Below are 20,082 nucleotides of genomic sequence, written 5' to 3'. Positions count from 1 at the left end.
TTGGAGTGCCCAGATTGAGGAGTCTACCATCTGTGGCTGTGCAGAGAATGGGGGCGGGGGCGGAGGTGGGGTGGTGGGGGGCGGGGTATGGTGTCAGTGAGGAGGCTGCTGGGGTCTCCAGGTGAGCAACCTCCGGCTCTTCCATCCAGATGGGCCAACATCTTCATAGTTCCCCTTCTCAGCTGCTTAAGCCTGGAACTTGGCAATCATGCTTGACACCTTCCTCGTGTGAGTATTCCCTGTCACATCCCCTTCTGCGCGGCCTCAGCTACGTCCAGGCCCCACTGGAAGACACTCTCCCAGCTCCTGTCCTTTGCAGATCCTGTCACAATCTCAACTCGTTTCTGTGCAGTTATTTACCCCTCTTCAGTGTACCTCAGTCATCAGGGGGCCGCCTGAGCCCCACTTCAGGTGTTACCAGAGAATCTGAGTTTTACATAGCTTGGAGCTCTGTGACCCTGGCGGTCCAAATCCGCAACCAAATTCACCTCCAGGAGAGCAAGAGAATTGGAAGGAATGCATAAGCCCAGTTTTCCTGGTGGGCCTTGGCTCCAGAGTTTTGGTGTAAGCAAGCCAAGCCTGAAATTCTCCTTTTTCACTCTTTTTGGCTATCTGGCCTGACTTGGATGGAAGAGACTGACTTCCAGCGGTCTGGACCAGAGGCCGGGGACAAAGACCCCGAAGATGTTAACTGCTTCTGCCCCGGAGCTGCCTTTTCACGGTGTTCGCGGTGGGTGCGAATATCTGCACCGGGTTTCTGGGACGCACATACGGAGGCCCGGTTGGCGGGCTAGTGCGCGGGCGGCCCCGCGCGCACGGCCGTCGCCCTTGACAACGTGACACAAGGTCGTGGGGGTCCCGCCCCCAGGCCCGACTGTCCCCGCGCGGGCCGGCCGCGCCCGAGCCACAGAGGGCCCCGCCCACCCGCCAGCGCGGGCGGCGGACGGGCAGCCGGGCGCGCGCCGTGACGTCACCGCGCCGCGCCCGGAGAAAGCCCCGCCTCTCCCCCGCCCCCGGCGCGCGTGGCTGCCCGGGACGCCGGAGGAACAACATGGCTCGCGAGCTACGGACGCTGCTGCTGTGGGGCCGCCGCCTGCAGGCGCCGGCGCTGGCGGCTGCCTGCGGAGGTGAGGGCGACCGGACAAGGGCGGGTGGGAGGTGAGCGGGGGCGGGGACGCGCGGAGCCTCCGGGTCCCCACAGCCCCTATTCTGTGTGGGACGCGCGGTGGCGGCTCTCCCTCACGCGGCGCGGGAGGTTCTGTGAGGATTATGCTCCCAGCACGCGGCGAACGCTGGGCGCTCGGTGCGTCCTGGGGGCACCTAACTCGGTCCGAGCTGCGGGTTTCTCCGGAGGTGAAGGGGTTGAGCCCGGGCCCGCGTGACTGCCTGCTGTAGAGGCTGCTCCCCAGCGAGCTGGTCAGGCCGGGTTGAGGCGGCGGGGCCGCCGGCAGTTTCGGGGAGTTGAAACCAAAGGGCGCGTGTGCGCTGGCAGCGGGCTTCACCCGGGGGATTATCTCAGCCCCTTGGCTGCGCTCGGTTCCTCCCCTCCCCCAAGTGGAATGGCCCCTTGTCCCATCGACACACCTGAGGGCCCGCTTGGCCCGGCGCGCGGCGGCGAACCAGAAAACCGGCCCCGGGCCCTCGCGCAGCCCCGGACTCTGGGTTGTTGACCTCCGTAACCCAGGGCTTGAAATTGGGAGGTGCTCAAATCAATGTTGGGAAAAAACCCATGACCGCAATCCCTTCTCTCACTCCCCACTCGAAAGTCACGGCGGGTGAACGTCTTGGCGTACCTTCCTGGTTCTGCACACTCAGTTACACACATATAAATACACACATCTAACGATTTTTACGTAAAATGGCCTAAACCGTTTATGCTTTGTGCTACAGATTTTTTTTTAAGCTCCAGGATGGCTTACATATGTTTTCTGTTTGTATGTATCAGTTTACAACTTTACAAGGCCGCGTAGTATTCTGTGTTACGGAGGACGTATCATCGTTTACTTAACATTGTGCTGTTGGCAGACGTTATAAAGATGATTTCTGAGGGTTTGGTTTGATTGGCGGGTTTTGGGTTGTTTAGGTGTTTTTTTGTTTGTTTGTTTTTGCTCTGGTCATTACAGTGCTGTTTAGAATGGGCGAGTTACCATGCATGGCATTTATTTAGAATTTTAGAATTGATGGTTCACAGCGTGTGCATATTTAAAATGTTACCTGATATTGCCAAATTACTGTCCAAAAAGGCTTAAGCAATTTATATTCCCATTAGCAGGGAACGAAACCACCTATAGCAAGGCATCTTCTCCAACACTGGGTATTAGCCCTTTTCCAAACTTGTATTATATATTGTTTAACATATTTGCATGGGTAACAGTAAGAGTGTTTTCATCTGTTTTACAGCTTTTTCTGTTACCTGAGTTTAAAATGTTGCAGTATCTTTTTTTTAAACAATCATACATTAACAGATAAGACAGCTGTAGTTTTATGACTGTTACTTAATATCCAACATCTTCCTTCCTTTGGAATTTATTTCCTGTTTTACCAGAGTATACCCTTGTGTTAGTTTTGCAGAAAAAGACAATGGGTTGTATATTTTTTTAAGCCCGACCATGTCTAAAGTTATTTTTATTTTGCCCTCATACTTATAGTTTGGATGGGTATTGCATTCCAGGTCAAAATAATTTCCTTCAAAGACTGATAGTTGTCTGTTGTCTTCTAGCATCTTCATTAAAGGGGAGCAGCCTTGTCAGTTTGATTCTTGCATTTTATGGTAGCTGACTTGTCTCTCCACCCCGCTCCCCTTGGGAGAGAAAGAAAGGGATTTTCTTTTCTTTTTACTCCTCATGTTCTAAGATGTTCTGATCATGTGTGTTTATAATTCATTCTCTGTACCATTCTTTTTTTTTAATTTATTATTTATTTACTTAGGTTGCGCTGAGTCTTTATTGCTGTGGGCAGGCTTTCTGGAGTTGCGGTGAGCAAGGACTTCTCACTGTGGTGGCTTCTCTTGTGGAGGTTTTAAGTGTGCAGGTTCAGGAGTTGTGGTGCAGGGGTTTAGTTGCTCCGTGGCATGTGGGATCTTCCTGGACAGGAATCAAACCCGTGTCCCCTGCATTGGCAGGTGGATTCTTAACCACTGGACCACCAGGAAGTCCTGTATCATTCTTACTCTTTTGGTTCGCATTGCAAAAACTAGACTGTGAGGCAGCCACAGTAAGAACAGTTGGTGCTTAAGTTGACTTTTCTATTCTCTACCATCTGGAGCCTTGGCTGGCATTGGCATTTTTCTTCACAAGAGTTCAGGCAGACTTCTGGAGTTCCAGGCTGTTTTCAGGATGTAGGGAGTCACTTGCCAGTCAAATTTCCCTCTCTCAGTAAAGCAGCTGTGTGTGTGGCTAATTTAACATGATGATAAAGGTGTTGATGGTTAACTGCTTAAACTCTGAATGGCAGTACCATCTGTTTAAGGTGCTGGGGCTTAGAGCCAGCACCAGAGAAGCCTGTGGACAGAGGAGGGATCTGTGGCCCACTGTCCAGAGGCGCCAGGTGGTCTTTATCCAAGGGGGACTTGGTTAGGATGAGGGGCCTGAGTGGTCTGCAGTCTGCAAAAGAGCAGACCAACCCAAGTGTAATAGATGAGCAAAGACCTAGTTAGTTTCTGGTGGAGGAATTGATCAGAACTAAGAAGGAAGATCCCCAAGCTTCTTGTTCCTCCTGGGCATACAGCTTCAGGCTGCAGGAGGTGGGAAGTTGGGGTGGTGAGTAAAACACTGAAGGAAAAATGAACAGTTCTCACGCCCCACTGTCAAAATACCAGGTTGTAACAGGACAGAGGAGGGACTGTTTCAGAGACCAATGGTGCTCCTCTAAAACCAGGATACCAGCTCAGGATCAGTGAAAATGTGTCCACTTCACTCTCAAGTGAGATGCTCAAGTTCAAAGCCAGAGGGTTTTCCTCTCCTGCATTCTTGGTACGTTCAGTGCAGCAGCTAGATTTTTTTTCTTTCTTTTTGAAAAATTTAATTATTTCTTTTGACTGCACTGGGTCTTCATTGTGGCATGTGGACTTAATTGCAGCATGTGACATTCCCCAACCTGGGGAAGTCCCCAACTCCCTGCGTTGGAGTGTGAAGTCTTAGCCGCTGGACCTCCTGGGAAGTCCCCTAGAATTTTTCTCAAACACCCTCTAATCAATCAGTCTTGATACAGAACAGTAGCGTTTTGCTAGGAAGCTGCTGTTCGCTTAGTCCACACAGAGATTTACCTGTAGTTCTGTAGCATTTAGTAAAAGTAGATTTCCGGATGTTTCTGCCATTGCTGGTTATATCTGCTAAAGCCACTAGAAATTAAAGGTGATGAAAGTTGTAGCTTGGAGAGCCAGTGTCTACTTGGGCGCATTATTTCCACTTGATTTTTGTTGCTCAGAGATCAGGTAAATTGAATTTAGGAGTACCTGAGTCGTGGGTGTAACTAATTTTGAAAGAATGGCTGTTATTTAACAGCTGTACAATCAAGAAACGTGATTAGGATATTAGGAATTAATTTGAGATAGCCAAAATGAATACCAGATTTGAGAGGAACAAGCTGAGGTTAAAGAAGGTGGCGCAGTGGTGAAGAAGTCACCTTGCAATGTAGGAGAAGCAGACCTGGGTTCGATCCCTGGGTCAAGAAGATCCCCCGGAGTAGAAAATGGCAACCCACTCCAGTATTCTTGTTATGGAGAATCCCATGGACAAGAGGAACCTGGCGAGCAGGCTACAGTCCATGGGGTCAAAAAGAGTTGTGCGTGCCTGCATGCACGCGCGCACACACATATAGCAATACTGTTGAGGACAAAATAGTTGGTGCGGGTCTTCCTAAAGAGCCGGGGTAGGGAGGTAGCGGACGTGTGCTGGGAAGGTGGAGTGAGCAAAGCCTGTCCTATGGTCCTTCTGAAGTTTGCACACACCGACATCCCAGCATTTGCAGGGAGTGGAGTCCTGGGGGGATTTTCCGTGAAACTTACTTGTAGAGTAGTAAAACATTTCATTTCAACCTTTGTGATGAGAAGTCTTTCTAAAAGACTTAATCACAGATGCAGCCTAACAGAATCTTTGATATTTTCAGGGTCGTTGTGAATGTTAATTTAGGGTCCTCTGTTGTAACACACAGACCCCTGCAGGACCACTGGGCTGTGACATCTCCTCTGTCTAAAACGTCCCACACTGAAACTGCGTCCTGCGTGTTTCTGATACTCATTTGAACTTGCCAGGCCTCTGGAGCTGTGTTCCCTGCTACTCTCCATTTTCAGGTGAGGGTTGGAAAGCTAGATCAAAAATTTGTGAGCAATTTTTTTTTTTAAAGGAGAGGAGAATTCTAGGCAGGAACAGGATATTCTTGTTTAACTGAAGCTCAGCATGTGGATTTTATGTGTTGTATTTTGGCTGTTCAGAAATGCCCTTCCCTTTTGGTTTTGTTATGTTTCTTTGTATTCAGCAGTCGATGTTTCTTGATAGTGTCAGTATTGCTTAGTAGTGAATGATTAGAACAGGTCATGAAACAGTAAGAAATAGTGAAAATGTTCAGGAGTGCTAGAGATAAGAACTAGAAAATTTTAAAGGAAATAAATCTTTATTTGATATATACATAGAAAGTGAAGAGATTTCTGTCTAGAATATTGATACACTTTAAACAGGACTTACCTCAAGTGGTTACAGAACTTAAGAAACAAAATTCAGTTGTGAATAGCTAACCTGAGTTATCTGGTGAAATTTGAGAGATAATGGAACCATCCAAACCAACTTACTGAAAAGCAGAGAATTTCATGGTTACAAATATAGAGCTTAAAACTATGGTAAAATAGTTGGCGGTGTTATGGAAAAAAAGCCTGAGGCTACATTCCAAAGAACTTCGTTTTTCCAGTATTGTATTTTCCCTTTTGGGAGAGGGTTAATTCTTCTTTTCATTGATCTGGAAGTACCTTTAGTTTGCAGAAGTTTAAACTTTACAAGTAAATTTATTAATTTTTCTTTTTATAGAATCTGAAGCTTTAACTTAGAAATGTTACGTTGATATTAGATGAGTGGATTTCAAACATTTTTGTCACGTTTTCCCAGTAAGAAATGCATTCATATCATGACCTACTGTACAGGTATCATATACTGTACAAATACATGTACATCCTTAGCTGAAAGAGTTTTGTAAATACTTAACTGTATTATGCTATGTGTTCTTTTAAAAATTTTTTATTAGAGTTTTATTTATTTATTGGCTGTGGTGGGTCTCCATTGCTCTGTGGGCTTCTTTCTAGCTGCAGCGGGCGGGGCTGCTGTCTAGCTGGGGTGCACAGATGGCTCACTGCGGTGGCTTCTCTTGTTGCGGAGCGCAGGCTCTAGGGCAAGCGGGCTTCGGTAGTTGTGGCTCACGGGCTTCCTTGCTCTGAGGCAGGGGGATCTTCCCATATCAGGGATCGAACCTGTGTCTCATTCATTGGCAGGCAGATTCTTTACCACTGAGCCATCAGGGAAGCCCTATGCATTCTTTTACTTTCTGTTTCATTAAACAAACAAAAATTCTGACCTAGCTCACTGAATTGGCTTCATAACCAATAGTCTTGACCTGCATTCTGAGAAACACTGTGTCCTGTGGCTGTACCTTCAGAGGAAATGACCGCGTATTTATCCAAGGGCTGTGACCTCAGACCGTCACGGCCACTGCAGAGTGTGCCGGCAGTGTGGCAGCAACAGTTCTGAACACACCCGCACAGTGCCTGCAGTGGGCCTGGGGCTGCCCGAGTGCTCTGGGCACCCAGGAGACGAGATGGGCGGGAGTCTTGGCCTCTGCAGTGCCGCCGTGGAGTGCGGTCAGCGCGGATGGGAGCGTGCTGTGGGGATGCCATGCGACAAGCCCCGTGAAGAGACCGGAGTGGGAAGGGGGTCCCAGTAGAAGGGGCGGTTGCGGGGGGTCTCACGAGCAGGGTGGCATTTAAGCAAAGCCTGGGAGGAGGTGTTGGTGTCTTGGGAAGGACATTCCAAGCAGAGGGAGTAGTCGAGGCCAGGGCCCTGAGACAGGACTGGGCTGGCGAACAGGGGGGCAGGGCACTCTTAACGAGGGGGTTAGCATCTCGCTGTTTTCCTCAACTGTACAGGGGAGATGCAGGCAGTTGGTAAGGGGAGGTATGGAGTTAGAGTTCAAGCTAATGTCATAGTAGTTTCCTGAGAAAACTGCTTTCTGTTTTTATTAGTGAGAAGGTAGTGATGGTTTCTGTAACAGCCTGGAACAATGAAAAATCTTCCATCTGGACTCTTAGCTCACTGCCCAGTGGTTCGGAAAAAAGTCTCTGTGGCAAAGGGGTGTCCACACCCCGCTTCCCTCAGGAAAGAAGAGGGGCTGCCCCAGGCAGGACCCTGTGCACTCAGCCCCTCCCACTTTGTGCTTGCTGGGTCTTGATGCCCAGAGCCCTGGGGCCATCATGTGGCGCCCTTTCCTTCACTTCAGTCTGTTCCATTCAGTGGCTCAGTCGTGTCTGACTCTTTGCGACCCCATGGACTGCAGCACGCCAGGCCTCCCTGTCCATCAGCAACTCCCAGAGTTTCCTCAAACTCATGTCCATTGAGTCGGTGACGCCATCCAACCGTCTCATCCTCTGTCATCCCCTTCTCCTCCCACCTTCAGTCTTTCCCAGCATCAGGGTCTTTTCTAATGAGTCAGCTCCTCACATCAGGTGACCAAAATATTGAAGTTTCAGCTTCAGCATCAGTCCTTCCAGTGAATATTCAGGGCTGATTTTCTTTACGATTGACTGGTTGGATTTCCTTGCAGTTCAAGGGACTCAAGAGTCTTCTCCAACACCACAGTGCAAAAGCATCAATTCTTTGGCAGTCAGCTTTCTTCACAGTCCAACTCTCACATCAATGCGTGACTACTGGAAAAACCATAGCTTTGACTAGACAGGCCTTTGTTGGCTAAGTAATGTCTCTGCTTTTTAATATGCTGTCTAGGTTGGTCATAACTTTTCTTCCAAGGAGCAAGCGTCTTTTAATTTCATGGCTGCAGTCACCATCTGCAGTGATTTCGGAGCCCCCAAAAATAAAGTCTCTCGCTGTTTCTATTGCTTCCCCATCTATTTGCCATGAAGTGATGGGACCGGATGCCATTATCTTAATCTTAGTTTTCTAAATGTTGAGTTTTAAGCCAACTTTTTCACTCTCCTCTTTCACTTTCATCAAGAGGCTCTTTAGTTCTTCACTTTCTGCCATAAGGGTGGTGTCATCTGCATATCTGAGGTTATTGATATTTCTCCCAGAAATCTTGATTCCAGCTTGTGCTTCTTCCAGCCCAGCATTTCTCATGATTACTCTGCATTTAAGTTAAATAAGCAGGGTGACAATATACAGCCTTGATGTACTCCTTTTCCTATTTGGAACCAGTCTGTTGTTCCATGTCCAGTTCTAACTGTTGCTTCTTGACCTGCATGCAGATTTCTCAGAACACAGGTCAGGTGGTCTGGTATTCCTGTCTCTTTAAGAATTTTCCAAAGTTTGTTGTGATATAGTCAAAGGCTTTGGCATAGTCAATAAAGCAGAAGTAGATGTTTTTCTGGAATTCTTTTGCTTTTTCGATGATCCAACAGATGTTGGCAATTTGATCTCTGGTTCCTCTGCCTTTTCTGAATCCAGCTTGAACATCTGGAAGTTCAGGGTTCACATATTGTTGAAGCCTGGCTTGGAGAATTTTGAGTGTTACTTTGCTAGCATGTGAGATGAGTGCAATTGTGCGGTAGTTTGAGCATTCTTTGGCATTGCCTTTCTTTGAGATTGGGATGAAAACTGACCTTTTTCCAGTCCTGTGGCCACTGCTGAGTTTTCCAATTTGCTGGCATATTGAGTGCAGCACTTTCACAGCATCATCTTTCAGGATTTGAATTAGCTCAACTGGAATTCCATCACCTCCACTAGTTTTCTAGGTAGTGATGCTTCCTAAGGCCCACTTGACTTCGCATTCCAGGATGTCTGGCTCTAGGTGAGTGATCACACCATCGTGCTTATCTGGGTCATGAAGATCTTTTTTGTGCAGTTCTTCAATACACCTTCTTCTTGCCACCTCTCCTTAATATCTTCTGCTTCTGTTAAGTCCATACCCTTTCTGTCCTTTATTGTGCCCATCTTTGCATGAAATGTTCCCTTGGTATCTCTAATTTTCTTGAAGAGAATCTCTAGTCTTTCCCATTCTACTGTTTTCCTCTATTTCTTTGCATTAATCACTGAGGAAGGCTTTCTTACCTCTCTTTGGAACTCTGCATTCAAATGGGTATATCTTTCCTTTGCTCCTTTGCCTTTTACTTCTCTTCTTTTCACAGCTATTTGTAAGGCCTCCTCAGACAGCCATTTTGCCTTTCTTGCATTTCTTTGTCTTCACGTAACCCTCTCCTGATGGACCTTTAGGTGGTTTGCTAGCTTCATTCCCTTTTTTTAAGTCACTGGCAGCACTGCCAACAGTTTTTTGCCCTTCACCGGTGCTAGCACAGCAGTACTTTATAAATGTTTGTCAGTCTGACAGTGAAAATGTTACTGGTTTGACTTATTTTTCTAAAACTTGTTTAGTTTTGGCTGTGCTGCGTCTTCATTGCTGCATTCAGGCTTTTCTTGGCTGCGGCGCGCAGGTTACTCCTGAGTTGTGTGCAGGCCTCTCACTGCGTTGGCCTCTCTTGCAGATCACGGGCTCTACGGCGCACGGGCTTCCGTAGTTGCCGCGTGCCAGCTCAGTTGCCCGGTGGCGTGTCCCTCCCGGGATCAAACCCGCGTCCCTCGCATTGGCAGGTGGATTCCTAACCACTGGACCACCAGGGAAGTCTTCTATCTTGCTTGAAAAGGCAGTTTCTTAGTTACGAGTGTGGTAATGCATCCTTTTCTATGATTCAAAGCTACTGATGTTTCTCTCTTTTGTGAGTTGCCATTCTTCTCTTGCGCTTGGCCTTCTCCTTGTGGGTCTGTTAGAGCTCTTGTTTATTAAGGAAACTAGCCCTCTGCCATGTGTTTCAGACTTTTTTGTCTCTAGTGTGTTTGCCCACTGACTTAAATTTTTTTAAAGTGTGGTTATTGCTAATTGATTTTGTTTATTCATTAAAATTTTGTATTTTTTTCTGTTGATATGATTGACATATAATCATATAATTGTTATATTAGTTTTAGTTGTACAACATACTGATTTGATATTTGTATGTACAAAATAATCACCATAATTAGTTAACATCCATCACCTCACACAGTCAAAATTTTTTTTACCCCCTTTTAAGGTCTACTCTGTTGACCTTAATTTTCATGTTGTCCATAAATGTGTGGGCTATGTGTCTTTTTCTTGGGCTGTGTCTTATTTAGACAAATTTCCTTACTGTCAGGTCATTAAGGAAAACTCTCAAATGGTCAGCATCGTTAGTCATTTGGCAGGGAAAGGCAAGTCCCTGTGCAGGGAGGTGGCGCATCACACTCACCGTGGTGGCTGTGATAAAAAGCACAGCAGAAACAAGCACTGACAACAGTGTGCGGAAATTGGAAACTTTGCCCACTGCTGGCAGGAATATAAAATGTGCAGCACTTTGGAAAACCAACCATCTTTCCGTCCCTCAAATGATTAAACAGGGGTTACCCTTTGACTGGCAAGTCCACTCCTGGGTTTACATCCAGGAGAATTTAAAAATTGAAACTTGTACACCAGTATTTATGGCAACATTGTTTATAATAGCCAAAAAGCAGAAATGGCACCATTGCTCATCAGCTGATGAGGTAAACATCATGTAGCCTATCTGTATAATTGATACTATTCAGCCATAAAAATGAACGACCTGTGCTGTGCCCTCCAGCATGGTTGAACCTGGAAGATAATCACGTTCAGTGACAGAAGCCACAGACAAAAGACCATGTATGGTGTGATTCCATTTATGTGAACTGTCCGCAGTAGGCAGATCCATAGAGGTGGAAGGTGGTTGCCAGGAGCTGGGGGCATGGAGAACGGGGAGTGACTGCCGATAGGTGTGGAGTTTCTCTCTGGGGTGATAGTTATGGTGATGATGGTTTTGTAAGTATACTAAAAGTCATTGAATTGTGCACTTTAAGTGCGTGAGTATCTCAATAGGGCTTCCCTGGTGGCTCAGAGGTTAAAGCATCTGCCTGGAATGTGGGAGACCCAGGTTTGATCCCTGGGTCGGGAAGATCCCCTGGAGAAGGCAATGGCAGCCCACTCCAGTGCTCTTGCCTGGAGGATCCCATGGAGGGAGGAGCCTGGTGGGCTGCAGTCCACGGGCTCGCAGTTCTTTTGCTTGCACACATGCTCAGTTGCGTCTGACTCTTTGTGACTGAATGGACTATATCCTGCCAGGCTCCTCTGTCCATGGAAGTTTCCAGGCAAGAATACTGGAGGGGTTGCCATTTCCTTCTCCAGAGGATCTTCCCGACCCAGGGACTGGCCCGTCTCCTGCATTGGCAGGCAGATTCTTTACCGCTGAGCCTCCCAGGAAGCCCAAAGCTATTTTAAATATTTCTTCTAATTACTTCTAGTACTTTTAGCTTTTATTTTCCCTTTTATAGTTCATCTAGAATTTATTCTGATATAATAAGTGAGGGGAGAAATTAATACTGTAGCTTGAGTGTGTTTTACCATTTTATAATGTTTCCTCATGTTTTTCAAAAATGTCTTGGCTGTATGTGCACTTTCATTTTTCCATATGAATTTTAGAATTTGCTTAAATAGTGAAAAAAATCCTGTTTGATTTTTCAGTGGGATCATGTTTTTAAAAATAGACTAATTTAGAGAATTGGCACCTTTAAATACTTACTTTTACTATTTAAGGGCATTTCCCCAAACTTTTTATATCCCTTTATAAATGTGTTGTATGTCTCTAGTAACTTCTTTTTAATGTTTTCTGTGATTGAGTACTTTTTATAAAGAATGTTGTAAATAGGTTATTTTGTAAATAGGTTATTGATACACATAGCACAATTCAAAAGATACAGAGGAGTGTGCAGTGAAAAGCATCTCTCTTCAGCTGCTACCCTCAGCCACCAATTCCCCTCCTGAGAGCAGCCCCCTCAGCCCATTTCTTGGGTGTCCTCACAGAGACACGCTTGGGGTATGAGAAGAAACATACACACATACGTGTATTTAATCACCATGGTAACAAATGTAGCCCACTGTTCTGGACCAGGTGTTTTCTTAGTATTTCAACCCACGTTGCCTCATTGTTCTGTGTTTCAGACTATTCTTTATATATATATTATAATGTATTTGCTAATCCTTTACTGATGACACTCTGCCTGGTCATTGGCCCCTGACTCCTGGGGGGACCCCTACCCCAGAGTCTCATCTGGTATGTCGTTTAGGGGCCTTCTCATGACCCCGACATTGACACTTGGTGGGAGGGGGCTACCCCTTTTTGACAGCCGTATTTTTTTAGTTTACTGTTTTGAGTAATTAAATATTTGATTAGAAAGATGCTGCTTGAGAAGTCTTGCTCGCAGTTTTGTCCCCCTTTCCTTCATTCCCCTCTTCATAGGTCATCACAGTCGTCCGCTGTTTGTGTATCCTTCGTCCACCCTGCCAGTGTCAGATGCAGAGGAGGCTTCCCAGGTGGCCCTAGTGGCAAAGAAGCCCCTGCCAGTTCAGGGGGCATAAGAGATGCAGTTGGATCCCTGGGTCAGGCAGATTGCTTGGGAAGGCATGGCAACCCACTGCTGTGTTCTTGCCTGTGGACAGAGGAGCCTGGTGGGCCACAGTCCATAGGGTCGCAGAGTCAGGCACGACTAAAGCGACTTGGCGCACAGCACACGTGCAGATACACGTTTTTCTTCTGTCAGGATATGCACTTCTCCATGTTCTGCTGTTCACGTCATAGATACTGGAGAGCATTCTGTATCAGTACACAGTTTGCTCAGTCTTTTTTTTTAATAGCCACATTATAGTAGTGGGCCCGTGTCGGGAGGCACCATCACCTATGAGCCCTCCGTTGATGGACATTTAGGTGGTTCCCAGGAATTTGCTGTAGTATATGGCCTTTCATCTCTCTTTGTATTCAGGTTCAGCTGTATCCACAGAATAAAGTCCCCAGATGGACTCTCCAGATTAGAGGTTTGTACTCTTGACTTGATGTGAGAGTTGGACTGTGAAGAAAGCTGAGCGCCGAAGAATTGATGCTTTTGAACTGTGGTGTTGGAGAAGACTCTTGAGAGTCCCTTGGACTGCAAGGAGATCCAACCAGTCCATTCTAAGGAGATCAGTCCTAGGATTACTTTGGAAGGAATGGTGCTGAAGCTGAAACTCCAGTACTTTGGCCACCTCATGTGGAGAGTTGACTCATTGGAAAAGACTGATGCTGGGAGGGATTGGGGGCAGGAGGAAAAGGGGACGACAGAGGATGAGATGGCTGGATGGCATCACTGACTCGATGGACGCAAATGTGAGTGAACTCCAGGAGTTGGTGATGGACAGGGAGGCCTGGCGTGCTGCGATTCATGGGGTCGCAAAGAGCCAGATACGACTGAGCAACTCACCTTCCACTGGCCTCAGACCGTTTCCCACACCCTGAGTGCTGTCCCCACAGGGTCACCAGAAGTACGGTCTGGAAAAGTAATAGCTCTGCGGACTTACTGTCATCTGAGCTGGTGAAGCTTAACCGTGGTTTGAAGTAGAGCAAAATGCCAAAGTGGGGGCCTTCACTCAGGAAGTATTGATTAGGTTGTTCAAGGCCTGCCAGATTCCCTTTCCTGCCGCTCCTCCACTTCCCACCTGCAGGCCGGGCTACACTGAAGGCTTATCCTGCCCTCCCAGCCTTCAGGGAGAGCTGGCCCTGGCCCTGGCCCCATTACATCGCACAGGCCTCGGGGAGCTGCTCTGCTTAGGCTGGTTTCCAGAGGCTCGTGTGCATCTGTTTGCAAGTCCAAAGTGACCCAGCGGGGTGGAAGCTGGTGGTTAGCTCCCCACCCCAAAGTCTCTCTGCTTCCCTCCCTCCTTCCTTACCCTCTCCCTCCCTCTCCTCTTTCCTTCCTGCCAACCTCCCTTCCACCTCCCTCCTGTCCTTCCTTCTTTTGGTGAAAGGCATGCCATCTAAAAAGGAATGCATGTTTCTAAAAGCAGCATAAAGGAATCCCCGCTGCCCACCTCAGGAACAGATGCCACCTTCCCTCTAGGGCACTGTGCGCCCTCCCGATATGTCCCTTTCTCTCTCCCCGCGGAGGTGACCGCTGACTTGAACAATCTGGATCTTATTCCCTTGCCTTTCTTCTTTCTTCTGCATGTGTGTTTATGGATAGATGCACATACGTACACACACAGTTTGTTGAAATCATCCTGTGTATATTCTGCTGTGACTTTCTTGGGGCAGCGTTGTTTTCGTAGCTTTATCCGGGGTAATGTGCATCGCCTGCTTCCTCGGTTGTGTTACTGTACCTTCACTTCTTTAGGTGTGATTCCTGCCGGAAGCGTGTGTGCTGTTGGATCGTTTGGTGTGCTCCAGGTGTTGGCTGTAAGATGCGCCCATGGCACGTTCTGTAAGATTCCCTCACGCGAACGTGCTGCCTCTGGTTCCTCCATCCTTGGCACAGGCATGGGGCTGCTGCTCGCCCAGGGCTTCTGGGTGTGTCCTTGTGCAGGCATCCTGCCCGCGGGCGCACGGGTGCGTTTCCATAGGGTGCGTGACTCATGTGGAGTTGCTGCGTTTAGGGTGTGTGTTTTTAATCCGCACTTGACTTTTTCAGAGTGGATCTGGGTTTACATTCCATCAGCTCTGTGAGACTCCCCACTGTGCTGTATCCTCACCAGAGCTTGGCATTTCCAGATGTTTTAAATGTTTGTCAGTTTGATGGTTATGAAATGATATTTCAGTTGTGATTTTTAACTGCCTTTTAATGGATTGCTAATAAAGTTTTTTCTATGGTTTATTAGCCATATTTCCTTTTCTGTGAAATGCTGTTTTTATTTCATGCTGTTTTTTTTTTTTTGCTTCTGTCTTTTTCTTCTTGATTGTAAAGAATCTACCTGCAGTGCGAAAGACCCAGGTTCAATCCCTGGGATAGGAAGATCCCCTGAAGAAGGGAAGGGCTACCCACTCCAGTATTCTTGCCCGGAGAATCCCCATGGACAGAGGAGCCTGGCAGGCTATCCAGTCCACGGGTTCGCAGAGAGTCAGACATGACTAAGCAACTAACACTTTCACATATGTATTTCCTATGGGTGCTGACCTTTTATCAATAATACCCTTTGTCAATTGTTGGACATGTGTTCTCCTAGTTTGTAGCTCACCGCTTCATTCTCGGCCCGATGTTTGTTTTTCAGAGGGAGATGGAGTTTTTGTTTGTTTTGATGAACAGAAGTTCTTAATTTTAACTTTGTTAAATACCAGTCTTTTCCTTTATGAATTATCTCAGTGTTCTGTGAATGAAGGTGCATGGGTCAAACTAGACTTACTATTTTTGTAAATAAAGTTATATCAGAGCATGGGTATGCCATTCTTTCATGTGTTACCTGTGACCACTCTCCTGCTGCAGCAGCAGAGTTGAGCAACAGGGCTCAAAACTCCTAAAATATTTACTGTCTGGCCCTTTAAAGATACCTGCTTCTTCTATGAGAGTTGTTCCCTAATTTCTACCAAATGGAAATGGATGAGCAAGTCTGTCAGCACCTTTTTCCCATCAGCACCTTCTTTTTTTAATATTTATTTTTGTTTCTTTTGTTTGGCTGTGCCAGTGCTTAGTTGTAGCACATGGGAGCTTTGCTCTTCCTTGTGGCATGCGGGGCCTTTAGTTGCAGCATGTAGGATATAGTTCCCTGACCCAGGCCCCCTGCGTTGGGAGTGCAGAGTCTTAGCTACTGGACCACCAGGGAAATCCCAGAAGCCTCTTATTTGCAGCTTTTATATTTCTCTCTTTTGGTAAACTTGCTCATGGATTTCATTTTCCAGATTAGCAAAGAGTTGCAAAGTAGCTATCACAGGCTAATTCTGGTTATAAAACAGTTATGTTTGGTTCAAACATTTTAAAAAAGTAAATGCAAGCGTTTAAAGTCAGATTTGACATGAATATTTGAGTTTCTGATTTCTTTTGAAAAATTAAAAGTTCAGAGAGTCTGGGCCTGCGTGCTACAGTGGTGACGCTCTCTGAGGGCGGAGGTTGGCTGCCTCTGCAGACGCCGTCCTCACAGCTGTGCTCCCAGTCGCTCCTTTATTCCGAGCCCGTTACTGCCATTTCTTTTGCTGCGTTATTTTTTGTGTAGTAGAGTTAATTATATTGATTGACTGTTTACAGGCCTACTTCACATTATAGTGCTTTGCTTCATTGCATTTCACAGATAATTGCATTTTTTACAAATTGAAGATTTGTGGCAACCCTGCGTTGAACTAGTCGGTTAGCACTGCTTTTTTGATAGCATCTGCTCACTTCATGTCTGTGTCTCCCAGTATTTCAAACCTTTTCATTATTTTTATATTTGTTACAGTGATCTGTGATTTTTGATGTTTTTGCTCTTGTGATCGTTTTGGGGTGCCACAAACCACAACCTGTAAAAAGTGTGATAAAATGCTATCAAATAGCATCACATACTACAGAGAAACCTTTGTGAAAGGGAGAGATTGAGAAATTGCCACAGGCACTCCAGCTTTCAGCACCACCACCCTTATCAGTCAGCACCCACCAACATCAGAGCAAGACCTCCACCAGCAGAGAGATTGGGACTTGCTAGAGTCTCAGATGATGGGTGGCATTTTTTTCTTCTTTTTCTTTTTCTTTTTTTTTTTTGATGGGTAGCATTTTTTAGCAATAAAGCATTTTTCAGTTAAGGTCCATACCCTGTGTTTTTAGACGTAATGCTGTTGCACACTTAATAGACCATAGTATAGTGTGAACATAGCTTTTATATGCACTAGGAGACCCCCAAATTTGAGTGACTATATCTCGGTAGCTGCTTTATTGTTGTGGTCTAGAACTGAACCTGCAGTATCAAACCAGCCTTGCATCTTTGAGGTAAACCTACTTGGTCATGATGTAGTATCATTTTTATATTTTAATGGGTTTTCCTTGCTTATATTTTATTAAGGACCTCCATGTCTGTGTCCATGAGGGATATTGGTGTATTATTATTATGGTGTGCGTGTCTATGTGATGTCTTTCTCAGGCTTTGATATCCTCAAAAATTGAAGAGAAGCAATTTCTTGTTCTATTTTCTGAAACTTTGTGTAAGATTGGTGTTATTTCTTCCTCGTAACTGATAGAATTCAGTAGAAATTCAGGGCTTCTTAGAATTTGTGACAATACCCTTTATGGTATTTATGATGGGTATTCTCTTCTTTCTTCATCAGTCTAGCTAGGAGCTTATCTTCTGTTGATCTTTGTCAAGAATCAACTTTGGCTTTGTTCATTTTCTCTATTACTTGTCCATTTTCTATTTTATTGATTTCTGCTCTTTGTCATTTCCTCCTTTCTCCTGTGTTTGGGTTTAATTTTGTACTTCTTCTTTGTTGTTGTACTTTAAGGTGATCTCTCAGGCCATTGGTTTTAAGCCTCTTTTCTAACATAAGCATTTAAAACTATAAGTTTCCTGCTACATGCTTCTCTAGGTGTATCCCACAACTTTTAATATATTGTATTTTCATTATCATTAACTATTAAATGTTACCTAATTTCCCTTGTAATTTCTTCTTTGACCCATGGATCATTTAGAATGTGTTAATTTTCAGATAATTGAGGTTTCCTAGATATTTTATTTTATATATATATGCTGCTGCTGCTACTAAGTCGCTTCAGTCGTGTCCAACTCTGTGCGACCCCATAGACGGCAGCGCACCAGGCTCCCCCGTCCCTGGGATTCTCCAGGCAAGAACACGAGTGGGTTGCCATTTCCTTCTCCAATGCGTGAAGTGAAAAGTGAAAGTGAAGTCGCTCAGTCGTGTCTGACTCTTCGCGACGCCATGGACTGCAGCCCACCAGGCTCCTTCGCCCGTGGGATTTTCTAGGCAAGAGTGCTGGAGTGGGGTGCCATCGCCTTCTCCGGTATATACACACACACACACACTTTTATTTATTCATTTTTGGCTGTGCTGGGTCTTTGTTGCCGCTCAGGCTTTCCTCTGGTTGCAGGGAGCAAGGGCTCTTCTAGTTGTGGTGCGTGGGCTGCTCGTGTTTCGGAGCGTGGGCTCTGGGGTGCGCAGGCTTCAGCAGCTACAGCACGTGGGTGCAGTCGTGGCTGTTCTCCGGCTCTGGAGCACAGGCTCAGCAGTTGTGGGGCACAGCCTTAGCTGCTCTGTGGCAGTGTGGGATCCTCCCAGATCAGGGGTTGAACCCATGTCTCCTGCATTGGCAGGCAGACTCTTTACCCCTGAGCCAGCAGGGAAGCCCAGTATTTTATTATTATTGATTCTAAATTAATTCTGTTGTATTTAGAGAGCTTACTCTGTATGATTTCGTTCCTTCTAAAATTTATTGAGACTCTGGCCCACTTTATGGTCCATCTCAGTGAATATACCATGTGTACAGGAAAAGAATGTTTTCAATAACTGTACTTTGCAGTTGCTAGGTATATAGTACTGGATGAATACCCATCAGGCAAGTGTTTCCTACTGTAACTCGGATGATCTGTGTCCTGATTTGTTTTTTCGCTCTAGTTCTGCCATGTATTGAGCCAGGTGTCAAAATCTCCAGCTATGATTGTGCAATTGTGCTTTTTCTTTTGATTCTTTCAGTTTTGATTTCATTTATTTTGAAGGTGTTATTAGGCAAATATGTTCATGATTAAGTTTTCCTGATGAACTACATCTCTTTAAAATTTATTTAGTTGGAAGATAATTACTTTACAATATTGTGATGGTTTTTGCCATGCATCAACACGAATCAGCCACGGGTGTACATGTGTCCCCCCATCCTGAACACCCCTCCCCGCTCCATCCTCACCCCATCCTGCTGGGTTGTCCCAGAGCACCGGCTTTGGGTGCCCTGCTTCATGCATCGAGCTTGCGCTGGGCATCTGTTTTACGTAGTAATATACATGTTTCAGTGCTGTTCTTTCAAATCATCCCATCCTCGCCTTCTCCCACAGAGTCCAAAAGTCTGTTTTTTAACATCTGTGTCTCTTTTGCTGCACTGCATGTAGGATCATCATTACCATCTTTCTAAATTTCATGTATATTTGCTAAAATACAGTGCTTGTGTTTCTCTTTCTGACTTCACTCTGTATAATAGGCTCCGGTTTCACCCACCTCATTATAACGGACTCAAATGTGTTCCTTTTTATAGATGAGTGATATTCCAGTGTGTATATGTACCACAGCTTCCTTATCCATTCATCTGCTGATGGACATCTAGGCTGCTTCCATGTCCTAGCTGTTGTAAATAGTGCTGCAGTGAACATGGGAGTATGTGTCTCTTTCAGTTCTGTTTTCCTCAGTGTGAAATCCTCATTGCCCAGCAGTGGAATTGCTGGGTCGTATGGCAGTTCTGTTCCCAGTGTTTTAAGGAATCTCTACACTGTTCTCTGTAGTGACTGTACTAGTTTGCATTCCCACCAGTAGTATAAGAGGGTTCCCATTTCTTCACACCCTCTCCAGCATTTATTGTTTGTAGACTTTTTGATGGCAGCCATTCTGACCTGTGTGAGATGATACCTCATTGTGGTTTTGATTTGCATTTCTCTAATAATGAGTGATGTTGAGCATCTTTTCATGTGTTTATTAGCCATCTGTATCTCTTCTTTGGAGAAATATCTATTCTTTTGCCCACTTTTTGATTGGGTTTTGTTTTTCTGGTATTGAGCTGCATGTATCAGTTCAGTCGCTCAGTCATGTCCGACTCTCATGCAACCCCCTTTGCAGCACGCCAGGCTTCCCTGTCCATCACCAACTCCTGGAGCTTATGTCAAACTCATGTCCATCGAGTCGGTGCTGCCATCCCACCATCTCATCCTCTGTCGTCCCCTTCTTTTCCTGCCTTCAATCTTTCCCAGCATCAGGGTCTTTTCCAATGAGTCAGGTCTTCGCATCAGGTGGCCAAAGTGTTGAAGTTTCAGTTTCAGCATCAGTCCTTCCAATGAGTATTCAGGGGTGATCTCCTTTAGGATGGACTGGTTGAATCT

At 45.8% G+C, this 20,082-nt stretch overlaps 1 protein-coding gene across 1 annotated transcript in view; it reads left to right on the top strand.

Annotated features, from left to right (window-relative positions):
• The first annotated feature begins 1,018 nt into the window (after positions 1-1,018).
• The window catches only part of TRAP1 (TNF receptor associated protein 1), a 49,892-nt gene continuing 30,828 nt past the window's right edge, over positions 1,019-20,082 (top strand). The window contains exon 1 of the mRNA XM_015104052.3: positions 1,019-1,127. Coding sequence (XP_014959538.2) covers positions 1,052-1,127 — 76 coding nt within the window. The 5' untranslated portion in view covers positions 1,019-1,051. The remainder of the gene's footprint in view (positions 1,128-20,082) is intronic.

Source organism: Ovis aries, chromosome 24 (genome assembly GCF_016772045.2).
Source record: "Ovis aries strain OAR_USU_Benz2616 breed Rambouillet chromosome 24, ARS-UI_Ramb_v3.0, whole genome shotgun sequence".
Classification (NCBI taxonomy): Eukaryota; Metazoa; Chordata; class Mammalia; order Artiodactyla; family Bovidae; genus Ovis; species Ovis aries.
This window is presented reverse-complemented; position numbering and strand designations above follow the sequence as displayed.